The 13,868-nt window shown below is 41.5% G+C and overlaps 1 protein-coding gene across 2 annotated transcripts; it reads left to right on the top strand.

Moving 5' to 3' along the window:
* Positions 1 to 767: 767 nt before the first annotated feature.
* On the top strand, positions 768 to 12,981 carry cuedc1b (CUE domain containing 1b). Of its 2 annotated transcripts, none has more exons than XM_029517493.1 (11): positions 768 to 916; positions 5,631 to 6,319; positions 6,541 to 6,668; positions 7,379 to 7,505; positions 8,100 to 8,355; positions 9,950 to 10,015; positions 10,244 to 10,324; positions 10,572 to 10,665; positions 10,834 to 10,892; positions 11,075 to 11,144; positions 11,540 to 12,981. In XM_029517493.1, coding segments are annotated over exons 2-11 (1,209 nt in total). In that variant the 5' UTR covers positions 768 to 916; positions 5,631 to 5,992; the 3' UTR covers positions 11,541 to 12,981. The 2 variants fall into 2 exon arrangements, with proteins under 2 accessions (XP_029373353.1, XP_029373352.1); XM_029517492.1 differs by having other exon boundaries at positions 8,097 to 8,355.
* Positions 12,982 to 13,868: the final 887 nt, after the last annotated feature.

Raw genomic sequence — 13,868 nt, 5'->3', positions numbered from 1 at the left:
CCTACTGAGGCCGAGCAATTTATTACCAGGGGCGTGGTCATTCGGCCAATGGGGCCGAATCTGTGACAAGACGTCACCGCCGTTGCCATGGTAACACTATTAAACCCCTCCCCCTTGCAGCACCTCTTTTGGCAACCAAAAACAAAATGGCGCATTACCGCCACAGAGTGGTGGATTCTGGGACTTTTGTTGCAATTCTATATAAACTTTTAATTATTATTTTTTAATGCTCATACTTTTAAATCAAATTATGAGCTTAAATCTCTAAACTAAAACATTACCACGGTGAGGATTCTGGTCATGGTTTATTTTTTTAAAGCGCATATAAAACAAACAATCTGTAAAATATGATTAAAATTTTTTTTTTTTTTTGTAAATAAAGATCCAAACCTCAGGAGTAACATGAGAAGGCTCGATCGCTTGTTTTTTTTTTTTTTTTTGTTTTAATCTGATTCTTGTGATGTCAAAGCGCATTAAGTTGGCAGAATTGTTACCTTAATTTAACTTAAAAAACGAAAAGTTTCTTGTTCTAACACGATAAATTTGTATATAACGTAAAAAATGTATCTCAAGATACAGCCAGCGCATGATTTCACGCTATAACATTATAAAATGAATAACACATACAACATACACATACATTTATCAAGTCGAAAAAATGCGTCTTTGAATTTTAGATGCATTAATGACTGAAGAATTCCGTCACCGTCTTTGAGGCTCTTATTGTGAAGCTCTCCCAGCGGTCCTTCCGGTGTCGGTGACGGGACTGTCATGTCTGCCGCTGAGGGGGGGAAGGAGCCGTCTGCTTCCCGTTACGATGCTAAAATCCGCCGTGCGGCTGCTCAGCTCTGCTCCCTGTCGACACATCTCCAAACTGGGTATAATCCGTTCTGTCCAGCCCCGTGAGCCGCCGTCAGTGAGTAACGTTTCCGTTTATGCGGTCTTTATTATTATTTTTTTATTATTACTATTTTCCGGGACGGAACGCCGCTTTAACTCCTAGCTTTAAACCTAGTTTAGTTGCTAACACCAACACGGCGAATCATCCTGTCATTTTAAAATATTTAAAATCCGTCACATGTAAGATACTTTATTTATTTATTTATCTTTTACTCAGAACTAATGTGTGTTGAATCTCTAACCGAGGCCTTGTTGTCGACCACCCCCCACTCCAAACACCTCCTCCCCGCGGTTTGGGGCTACATCTGTCCCTGGCTGTGATTAGTTAACGGTAGCTGGAAGTACGAACACACCGCTGCTGAACCTAGTTTGACAAAAGGCCGATGCTAACATTAGCTCCCGCAGATTGCAGGAGCTAATGTTGAGAAGTCAATGTTGTGACGTGATGTGTTTAAAAAAAATAAAATAAAAACTAGGTTAAATAGGGCAAATTACGACATTGGGGGGTGACAGCTGTGAGTTGTAACGGGTGAGGAGAACCGTTAGCATGTTAGCATCGTTATTGATCACATGCACACACACTATTTTGTGTAAATCAACAGCTGACATTCTGTAATTATGTTGTCTTCTGGTTAAACGCTCTTTGTGTAAAATCCAAGCGGCACACGGACACAAAAACAGGCCAGCAGAAGTTTAACAACCCGCGATTCACCACGATTATCTTGTCACCTTGAATTAAATCCCTCGTCGTGTTTTTATTATCTATCAGGTTAACTGACATCAATAAACTTGGAGCACAATCACCAAAACATTTGGGGGGAAACTGTTGACATTTAGCAGCACTTTAACTATGTTAAAGGTCCCATGTACAACACAATTCTTGTGTTTCATCTTTGTCGAGTGTTGGTGTCCATAAGAAGATATGTTTGTAGTTTTAAGAACCACAAACCATTCCAACATAGTTTTCAGTCTCCTCTCTGAAGCTCAGATTGGCTGGCCTGTGTTCTGATTGAGCAAATAAAGATTTAGCAGATTTCAGGTAAACACTCAGTCAGAAACAAACAAACAAATAAATCCTGAAAGATTTTCTGGTTTTCTGGTGGTCCATATGGACTGCACTCAGGCTTCGGCTGTGAGTGCAACATCACAAAGTTTCTGAGGTCCTGACAACCGGTTAAGGCTCAGTTTCTGAATTCAGGCTGAGTATTTCTCTGTGGAGTGAGATCTTTGATGCTTTAACTTTGGTAATGTAGCACCAAGACCTGATTTAGAATCAAAGACCACATGGTAGAAATAAAGGTATGACAATAAGTTAACGGCTCGCTGCCTGCCGGCTGACACTGACAACGGCAGGATGGAATATAACAACTCTTGCTGCTTGTGGCAGTGGCTGGCTCCACAGAAAGGCTTGTGGCTTCAGTTACGAAGCCGTGATGTTTTCTGTCTTGTGTTAGAGTAAACAGCTAGCATGTACACAAGCAATAACTGATAATTATTCACATTTTGTGGCAGAAGAAACAAGTTAACACAACAATGAAATATTTAGCCTTTTTTAAATTGATTTTAGCACACACATCCAGCAGGTTTGGCCTTCTGTCCTGCTGGTGAATGTAAATGCAATCTCCACCTCCTTTCAGCTCTGCTTTGGATTGCTATTGCTTCCATGGAGAACATCTGGCTAATAACCCTCTAAAAGCACCAGCATTTTTACTAGTTGGATTCAAACTGTGTGGCTTTTCATGCAGCAGCAGAACACACAACCATGAACATGGTAATAGTAAATGAAAAGTTATTTGTTAATGTCCATTTCACTATTAGTGGGGAGCACAAATAAAATGGGATCATTATTATTATTTCCTATCAGCTTTGATGCATTAATATCTGTCTAGTTTTAAGATAAGTTGAGTGGTGTCTTGATGTAGCCATGATCAATCAATAGATGTCTAAAGGATCAAATAGTTTATCTCAGAAGAACATTACATATAATAGTAATATCTACATAAAGCCAATGTATTTTAATGTACATGTGTACAATTCTGCCTCAAGATTTTATCATCCTCAGGGGAAACTCAGGAAAATTTGTTGCCCTGATTTGGGCCCCACTTCCTCTCACACAGTCTGCAGATTTCACTTAAACACGATCATTTCATGGTGAAGCTTGATGTGAATGGCACACTGCCTGAGAGGAAGTACTGTTAAGAGGCCTGCCCAGGGGACAAGGGGAAAGGACCAAAGAATAATGTTTGTGGGTTTTTTTTCCCCCATAAAGTTGAATCTGTTGTCACCTGACCCCCATGCTCGAAAAGGTGGATTTCCCTCCTCATGAGAGCATGAGAGCAAGCAACACTGTTTTGCTTGCTTGTTGTTTAATGAAGCACAATTTCTGACAACTCCAGTAATGCCTGTTTCCAATCATCACACCTCCATCTGGCTACAGCGGCTCTTATCAGCCTGACGTTGTGTGTCTGAGTCATTTGCATGACTTTTGTGTCTCAGCCTTCAGTTGTCACCTATGTTGGCTCTCTGTCAGGGTGTTATACTTAGTGCTGTAGGTGAATCATCAGCAAGGTGCGTATTATCCTGTTTAAGTGGGATATTTTGGTGATGCCTCTGTTGTGCATCAGTTCTGTGATTCTCAAGCAGAGAAACTGCATCTGATGTTTAAATTGTGTTGTTTCTTGTTTGTCTGCTTTCTTTCTTTCCCAAGGCTGTTTCATATCAGTATTCAGACAGCTTTAAAGCATCAAAAGAAATCTGCCTGACAAGCCTGACTTTTTAGAACATTTTCATTCAAGTACAACATAAATTGCAACAAGATAAGAAGTCAATTTGAAATCAACACACAAAAATGCTGAAACTTTAAAGTTATTCTGAGAGAAAGAGGATGTGTAAAAGGCTGACTTCTGAATTCACAGCATGAGAACATCACATGAATGCCTGTTGGTCAACAGTCAGTAAAAAGAGAGGCAGCCTAAGAGCTTTACAGTTAATCAAGATGTATATGTATGTGGTTGATGAATTATATTTGAACAATTGATGTTGGGGTTGGGGTGGGGGATCTAATATGGGGTAACAGTTTGTTTTTATGGCACATTATCCTGCACAGAATATTTGCTCACCAGACATAAAAAAAGGGATGGGATGAGATGGGTTGAAAACTATCTCAGTCTTGTCTTTATTTAATTTAAGAAAGTTTTGTTGCATTGAACCATAGAAGTTACACTAACATGTTTCTGTGAAAAATGGATTCCTGCATTTTTACAGTGATGCATCAGTTTTATAGTTGTCGAACTTTTGTGTTAGTCAAAAAGCTGTTTTCTGAACGACACAAGTAAAGCAGTGACACAGACCCACATTGCCATCATCATGAGATTAACTGAACTACAGATTAACGTTCTCTGGGCAACAGGTGAGGCCAGATTAGACATCCACAATGATTCAACACTCATGCACACAGCAAAATCAGAGATAATAACCAGATAGGAATTTAATGGCTTGGAGGTCGATTTCGTTAGGAACTGTGATAAATGACATCTGAGGCTCTGAATCAAAACAACCATCTTGTAACTGGCTGAGACAAGTACAGTCCAGAGCTGACAGTAGCGCATGTGTTTCCTGGTCCGGTACCAGGAGCTGGTTTTTGTTTTGTTTTAATTACAAGCAGTAAGCAACCATCTCCCATACACTTATGCAGGAACACACACAGTCTGTGGACTGAGAGGCCTGGATTGGGTGCTAAATATAGCATTGTTCTTAGGTGCAGATTAATATGATGTTGGGGATGTCTGTGTGTGTGTGTGTGTGTGTCTGCATGCAAGGCCAAGACCTGGTATCACATACACAATAACACATTCTGTCTGTGGCAGAATGAGGCTAAAATCCACTGATAGGATACAAAGTTGAATGTGGAGCATCAGACTGCTTACTGCAGTACAGTTGGTTTTTAAGTGTTTCACTGCTGCCTCTCCTGTTTGGGCATTTAGCATCTTTTGGATAATAGAAATCGGGACTGTGCTTCCTTTAGCTTTCAGGCCTGTCCCTGCTGGACGTCCACCTCTACCCCAGCCCTGAAAACTGTTGTCCACTTGATTTGTGTCTGACACACAGAGCTGATTGTAAACAGACAAGAGGCAGTTTGTCGTAAACTGATGTAAAACTCCTGACACATATTCTGATCGCACTGTATACAAAGACTGGTCCTAAAACCAGAGCTATAACGTGGAAAGGCTGTGTGAGGTATGAGCAGCGTGCTGTTTGTGTGGCTGACTAAATGTCCATATGATCTGTAGGTAGATGCTAAAGGTAGACCTCCATGTGGTCTTTGATTCTAAATCAGGTCCAGGTTCTGTATTAATCCAGTGAAGGGCTCAGTCCACAGAGAAATGTTCACAGCCTGTATTCAGAAACTGAGCCTTAAAACCAGCCTTCAGGACTTCTGGGACTTTGTGACGCCACCCTTACTTCCCTCAAATTACCCAGTTTCTGTAAATACAGATGAGGGTCTGGATGTCTTCATTAGCCTGTTTGTGAGTGAATTTGAATGGATTGTCAGTGATGCTGAAGGTTTCTTTGGCTCAGCAGCTTGTGTATTTGTGATACAGCAACTAATGCCTCTCCACATGAACTAAGTGACTCCTAACGGAGAACCTGCAGCTCCCAGCTTTAATTGAAGGACAATACAACCTTTGTTCCTGGCTCTTGTTAACGCTGTGTATGTCTCCTCTCTGTAGGTGATGAGTTTGCAGCGATGTGACTTCCCTGGTGGATTTTGACTCTAATATCTACCTGGTGACAGAAACTTGGACCTTTATTTCTGTCACTGCTAGACCGTCACACACCCACACACCTTTGTAATCCAGCCAATCATGCCAGATGCTGCTGAGTAACAAATAACTTTTGGATGGAAAAACTCCAGTTTTTCTGAGTTCAGATCAGAAGACTACCATGTTAGTGAAAGAATGAGAAACTGAGTGGGAGACAAAGCGGAAAGCAAGAGAGACTGAAGAGTGGAGGTGGTTTTATTTGGTGGTGACGGAAGGTAGAGCCATCCTGTCAGTAGGTTGGCAGCACCTGAGGCAGCCAGGCGCTGAGGATGACTAGCCTTTTCAAACGCAGCAGCAGCAATGGAGGTTCCAGAAGTAGTGGAAGTGGGGGCGGGAGCGGTGGCAATGGGGGTGGAGGTGGACAGGGACAGCTCAACAACAGCAGACCCAATCGGCAGGTCAGACGCCTGGAGTTCAACCAGGCCATGGAGGACTTCAAGACCATGTTCCCCTCGATGGACTATGAGGTGATTGAGTGCGTGCTGCGCTCCAACAATGGAGCTGTGGACGCCACCATTGACCAGCTGCTCCAGATGAGCATCGACGGACAAGGCTCAGACGACAGTTCAGATTCAGATGACAGCATTCCAGCAGAGGTCAGTTGATTGGCGGGGTGGGGTTCCAAGGGCGCAATCCCAAATTAGGAATCCAATTCAAGTCCGGCCTGATGTGCTGTTGCTATTGACACTGAAATTTTCCTGCTCACAGAGATGCAGGTTTCACAATCTTCAGCTTCGGCTTTCTGACCACAGTCCACGTCTGTGGACTCTGTGAACGTCTGGTTGAAACAAAACTATAACTGTGTGCTTCTTTGCAGATTCTGGAGCGAACACTGGAACCTGACAGTTCAGATGAGGAGCCGCCTCCAGTTTACTCTCCACCAACATACGACATGCACATTTATGACAGGAAATACCCAGAAACCCCACCAACACCCCCACCAAGGTAAGCAAAGAGGGACCAGACACCTAGCAGAAGATCCTGAGGCTTCAAATGTGTTTCTGTATTTGATTTTTAAGATACATTTGTGACTTTAATATATCCAGTACAGGCCAAAAGTTTGGACACACCCTCTCATTCAAATGAATAGGAAAGTGTGTCCAAACTTTTGGCCTGCACTGTAGGTGGAAACACCTGAACGCTGTCCATCCAGTAGCTGTATAGATTTCTAGAAATCAGTATTTTTTTCAACTGTCTTTTGAATATTGTTTATTAGATAGTCAAAGCTCCAAAGTATGCATAGTGGCAGAAAGAAAATATGACACCATGGAGCAATAATGGAACTGTCAAAAAGCAGTGAAGGGCTGAAGAACAATGCCTTCCATCCATCACAGAGGGGTTTCCGAATTTTGAGTAGAAGCAATTCTTGGATCCATCTGTTAAACTCAAGGCTTGTTTCTGACTCCCGGTTCTGAACAATTTCAGAATGTCCTTAAAATTGAAAAAGCCCTTCTTATTTGTGTGTATGACAACATTAGAAATACGTCTTCTAAGTGTTTCTTTGCTTGCACTGCTGTGTTTTTATTAGAAAATGATTTTAAAGATTTTAAATTGAATTATTAAACGTCGTTTGAGATGGAGCAGTCACTGATAATCTACCAAATACAGACAGTAAAAGTTTTGAGCTGCTCTGTTGCTGTTTTGTGCTCTTCCAGATTTGAAGCCCAGCCACCTCCAGGTCACCAGCAGGTCAGGAGCTACCGGAACTGGAACCCTCCTCTGCTCGGAAATCTCCCCGATGACTTTCTGCGCATTCTGCCTCAGCAGTCAAACACTACACAGGTGAAAAAACAAAAATGTTGGCATACAGATGTTCAGTAGTCACATTTGGGAATTTTCCTGGTCATTAAAACATCAGTTAGACTCCTGACACATGCTCCAGGGCCAAAACAGAACATAAAGTCTGAATTAATCTTCGTCACTGTTACACTATTGGGAAGCAGATTGATTTGAAGAGCATGTGCTCTATTACACAATAAAATATACATAGACAAACTTCACTTTGTGTTGAACAAATAACCTTCACCCACTCATATCAGGTCAGTTGGAGGATCACAAACAAGATTAAAATCATAAATAGGCCAATATCCACCAATGCACCATGAATGGCTGTGAGAAGCTCCAGTTGGCTGGTCCAACTGTAACAGATGGGTCTGTTGTCAGAGAGCGAGCAGGGAGGGGCTGAATGAATCAATACAGTGTGCTCAGCTCTGTACTGAAATAAGACTTCTGAGACTTTTTTTTTTTTTTTTGGAAAATGAATGAAATGAAAATGAATCTGTGGTGGTCAGTGATGATACTGTACTGGGTTGACATCAATACAACAGAACCACGTGAATTCATTTTATAACCATCTTTCTGGTTTCACCTCAGCAGAGCTCTCAGAGCAGTCTATCGCAGCCTTCATCCTCCTCTTCCGTTTCCTCAATAAGCCAATGGACCGCCCCGTCTGGCTCTCGGTCTGGAGCCGCAGGCACCGCCGGAGGTCCGGGTTTGACCACATGCGGCACAGAGCAAGACAAGAAACTGAAGCAGTACTTGGAGGATGAGCGCATCGCACTGTTCCTGCAGAACGAGGAGTTCATGAGAGAACTGCAGCGCAACCGCGAGTTCCTCATCGCCTTAGAGAGAGGTATGGCAGTTTACTTTGGATTCAGTCAATCAAAGGCTGCTCTGATCGCGGTTGGTCAGTGGACTTAATGCTCAGGTCTTGAAGACATTTGCTTTAGAATGTGTGATAGTTTAGTTTTTATCGCAGGTGTAGTTAAAACTGAGGTCATCGCAGCTTCCTGTGGAGTTTCTGACCTTTTATTAGCTCTAAGGTGTGTTTGTCCAAGGACATGGAACCGCACATGCGCATCATTGGGAGAACTCATTGGCTATAGTAAGAATTCAGACTGTAATGAATTCTATGGGAAAATGTCCCTCATCCGTTTTCCTGATGAGTTTATGGTCTTAGTCTTGAGTTTGCAGTCTTCAATACAACATGATGTTAATTTCTTTTAAATGATGCTCCATTTAGAGGGAAACATACTGGAGGGGTTAGGGGGTGGGGCTACTGTACCATCCAACAGGCGACCACGGAGGTTTGCTGTTTGCCACCAGCAAGTAAACGCATCGTTAATGTGTGCTAGATTTAAAATACTTTTAAAAACACCTTAATTGATACAGTGTGTTTTGGTGAGTAATGCTGAATTTCAACATTTCGTTTGTTTACAAGAAAAAGGGCACCTTTACAAAATTCTTGATTTTTTTTTTTTTTTTTTTTTTTTTTTTTTTATTTATTTATTTATTTATTTTTTTGGTGCCTTTGATGCCATAATTGCCTTGATGCTCAAGTCCTAATGCATGTCTCTTTGGAATATCTTTTGTGTGAGTAATGAAACCTAAATGTATGATCACAAGCCACACAGCAACATCAGAAAACCAGCACTAACACCAGAAAGTGTCAGCACTAAAATCAAAGAAACTAGACAACCAAGTACTGAGGGATCAAGGGCCAGTCAAGGTAAACTTGATATTGAACTTAATGTTGCTGTTGTTTTGTGGTTGTTTATATTTTTGCTTTTATTTACTCAGACCAAATTAATTCCATGTCTCCATTTGTCTCACATCTGTCAGCTTATGATCAAGGCACCTGCTTCCATTGTTGTAGATCAGCTGTACCTGGACCCTGCATAGTTATTTATGAGGGTAACTTCTTGAATCTTGAATATTAATCCAATGAAACTATCAAAGAGCTCGGTCCGCAGACAAACCAGTCAGGATTCAGAAATCGAACCTTAAAACTGGCCGTCAGGACCTCTGGGACTTTGTGATGTCACAGAAAAGCAGACACTTTTGGATATCAAAATTTCAGATAAAACCAAGAAGAAGAAGAGTAAATATGAGACCTTTAATTTAAGCGATAATGAATAGAATTGAAAAAATTGTTGACAAAACAAAGCAAAATTTAAGTTGCACTAGCAAGACACAACATTTAAGTGAAGACAGTTAACACAGTGAAACATAAATCCAGGCTTCAACGAGCCGGCTAAAACAAGACTGTCAGTAATCCAAATGTTTCCTCAGCTGCTTTAAACTGTCTCACCCTCTCATCATACTCTGCTCAGGATGAATCGATCTGGACGCCTAGAGGACTTTGGAAGGTTTTAAATCTGAGCTCATCACTTGTTCATCACCTTATCCTCACATCACTGGTCATAACATCTGCTCTCTGTTTTTAGATCGCTTGAAGTATGAATCAAAGAAATCAAAGTCCAGTCATTCATCTAGCATGGAGAATTCCACAGGTAGATATCAGTCACTGAGCTTCTTCTGCCTCAGCTATATGCAATTTCTTTGCACACCGAATTCTACTGAATACTGGTCTTTGTGTGTCAGAGCATTCACTGTGATATCTGTTGGTTGTGTCAAAGAAATGTGCCATGGACTTCATATCGACTTCAGTTAATGTCATTGATCTGTGCCAAAGTGTACAGTGTGGTAGTGTTGCTGTGTGTGTGTGTGTGTGTGTGCAGGTGAGCAGTGTTCTGCAGCTTCAATGGAGGCCGTTTCAGATGACGCCCTGTTCAGAGACAAACTTAAGCACATGGGTAAATGTAAGTGTGATCTACACAAACAGCTGCATGAGGTTTTGAGGTTGATGTGTAACGCTGCACTGGCCTGGAGCTGACAGCTGGTGCTCTGCTCAGAGATTCTGGGTGGAGGCCCTGGTCTAAAGTTTCAGCTTCAGGGGTGCAAGCTGCTGACACAATGTCTGCACTGAACAGCACACACCGATCCACCGCTGCTTCAAGGGTGGTGTGTTAATGCTAGTTAAGGTCAAGTCTGATTTATCTCCTTTAGCAACAAGAAAGAAGCTGTTTGAAATCGCCAGAACATTTTCAGAAAAGACCAAGAGGAGAAAGTCAAAAAGGAGAACACTCCTGAAGCACCATTCGTATCCTCTGGCTAACTGGGGCCCGACGTTCCTGTTTGTTGTTGTAAAGTAGCTAAGTCTTATTAAGTCACCAAGATCATGTGAACTCCCTGAAACGTATGTCCTAGCTCAGCTTCTGTTAGTCCACCTCCCAGAGTCTGTGCTGTTCTTAACCTAAATCCTCTCCAGACTGGGAACAGCCAACTCGACAGCCAACCTCCTGGATGACGTCGAGGGAAACCCCAGTGGTAAGAAACGCAGGTCATCCCCACACAGGGGGGTTTCACAAAGTGTGGTAGTGTTCCATATATGAAAGAGAAAAAGGAGGGACTTAGATGTGCAATGTAATCTTTGAATTTAAAGGCTATCCTGCTGTTGTGTCAACACATCTTAGTAAATGTGATCATTTTTATAATGTGTGTGTGCCCAGAGGAGGACGGTCAGCCTCGGAGGACAAACACTCAGGAAGAGACTGAACAACGTCACGAGCCAGTATCATGGTAAGACTCCCTGTCTGAAGGCTCTGCAGCAGCTGCTGTAAATAAGTTAGTGACATGTTTCTGAACTAGCTTGTATCTGTTTCTGGGTTGTAGGTGGTGCTGGTTATTGTAGCACAACAGCACTAACCTCTATGCTGCCGTGCTGCCATGTTTTCTGAACTTTATCTCCATATTTAATAAAACGTTTAAATATAAAAAGTGCACAAATTTTCTTACTTTAAAACAGCGTCTGACTCTGTTTTCTCACTGATCTAAAATCCCGAAGGCTGGATGGTGGATCCAGGTGAACCATGTTCAGGGCGTGGCCAAGGGTGGCGTCTGCTTCGTTGTGACATCACAAAGTTCCCATTTTCTTTAGATGCGGGACCTTTAATAACTCTCCTTCTGTCTTTCAGATCCTCCCTCATTGCACCATATCAGGGTTACCAAGGCAACAACGGCAGTGAGACAAATGGGCGGCGGCCTTACAACTTTTGGTGTCCACCCCTTACCTGCCCCCCCCCACCCAAACCAGCCAATGAGGCTCACCGCCCCTCTTCTTCTAACCCTGGGCCCCCCCAGGGCCGGGACCCCTCCCTGACTTGGGACCGCTAACTGTCTATAAAAACATTATCTCTGTATTATAACACTTTGTTCATATATATTTTGAAATGTAAAGGAACCTGCGTTTGTCCTGACAGTGTTTTGTTGACGGCTTCCTTCCTCTCACCGTGTCTACCTTGTTAGTGTGCCCGTTCAGTAGCAGACTGTGTTTCGGGGTTGGTGGGTTGGGGGTGGTCCCTCAGGCTGGGCATTTCAAATCCAGTGTGCACATTCCCCTTTATACACACTAAACCATGTAGAGCTTTTTTACCATGTTTTCTTAACCAGACTGTGATATTTTGGACGCGGCTAACCGTCTCACAGCGTTTCTAAAGGACTGACCGGCGTTTGGAGATCTTTACTACTCTGGTTTTGTTTGGCACGACAGAAAAGTGTCAGCCAGTCTGTAGCAGCACTAACTGTTAACGGTGAGCTCGGAACATTAAACCAGGACTGAGCAAAGACAGGAGGCATAGAGGGGGACTCTGGGTAACAGATTGTAGTGTGTACATTCAGATGAGGCACAGCAGCACATTCTCAATGTCAATGCACAAAAACAACTTTGAACAGACCGTTTCTTAATTGGCGAAGATGAGACCTGTCAATCAAACTGACCCCCAGAACACTACAGAGCAAAGATGGCTACCAGAAGACAACCTCTACCTCCTGCTACTCAAAAGTCCATGCGTTTCTAAGGTCATGTCCTTTGGGTTGGCATCATGCTTTTTGTCAGAATCTTTGCTAATATTCTGCCAGTTTTCCTGAACTCATCAAAACAAAAGGACAATTTTGTTTTTGTTATTTTTTGTGAGATGTTAAAAGAAATCGTCTGAACGGCTCAGCATACTTTATCTCAGGTTTGTCTCTGTTTTCTTTGAGCAAATCACGTGATTGCCAAAATAAAAGATGGATGTGTGTTCTGGAGGAGAACACATTAGAAATATAACTCGATCAACCTGTGAAGGATGTCGCTGAGAGTGACAACCGAAGAAAAAGAAAACTGAAGCATGTGCTTGGTTTTTGTTTTAGTTTTTTCTGTTTGTGTTGTGCTTCCATCTGTATGTGGATGTGAAACTGGCCTGAATTAGACAGGAGGTCCAAGTGATGTCTCTTCTTACAGAGAAATGTTGCATTCTAGAGAAACTAGATGAGTTTGAATTGGTGGAATAGAGCATTTAAAAAAAAAAAAAAAAACCTCAGATGAACTTGTTTGGATTTCTCTCTCTTTTGAGTTATTTATCCCTATTAATATAAATTAAAGGTGCTGTTCGCTGATTTAGTAAAGAGCTTTCTTCTTTTTTTTTCCTCAATTTAAATAAGAAATTTATTAAAGGACTATTCCAGTGTTAATGTGTATATTTCAGACTGTCAGTTATATAAACATAACAACTCTGAACTGAACAGACAGCGAAAATTCTGCAAATAGCTCAAAGTGAAATTATTCAGCGGTTGATATTGATTATGTAAGAATTTTTAAAAAACAGACAGAAACATCAGACAGCTAAAACAATATTTAATGTCCAGTTAAAGATTGAAAATGGAAGACGGTTTCTCAGAGGAGGGGTCGTTGATTTCATTTGTCCAATATCACCGAACAGCTCAAACTTTGATAATCTGACTGTTGATTATTGGAATTTATCTCAGTGATCAGACATCCAGATTATTTTTTTAAAGCTTATGTTGCTGTGATCAGTTGGCTGTTCGTTTAGGGAATGTGTTAAAGTGTCAGCCTCTCAGGGACATCCACCATAGTGACTATCCTCCAATTTCATTTAATCTGTCAAAAACTCAAATCTCCCATCAAAGATTCAGTCCAGTTTATTCCCCTGAAGTTAGAACTGTTATCATTCTATACACAGAACTACATTTATTTGTATTTATTTATTGTAATTTTTGGTTTCTGAATGATTAGCAGCAACTGTAAAAAATTAGAGAAATAAGTGTGAATAAAATGACGTGCTCTTTTTCTTTGGTAAACAAGTGTACTTCATGTTTTAAGGAGTCTTCCAAAAAGCATTTTGTTCTTATAAATAAAGTTTTTACTTCGTTTCACTTTCAACACAGCTCAAAAGGGAAAATCCAACCAGAACTCCATAAAGAAGACTTTTTACACTGAATTTTTAAGGGTTGCATCGTTTATAA

The sequence above is a fragment of the Echeneis naucrates genome, chromosome 13 (assembly GCF_900963305.1).
Source record: "Echeneis naucrates chromosome 13, fEcheNa1.1, whole genome shotgun sequence".
Lineage (NCBI taxonomy): Eukaryota > Metazoa > Chordata > Actinopteri > Carangiformes > Echeneidae > Echeneis > Echeneis naucrates.
Note: the sequence above shows the minus strand (reverse complement) of the source record. Positions and strands in the feature narration are given on the sequence as shown.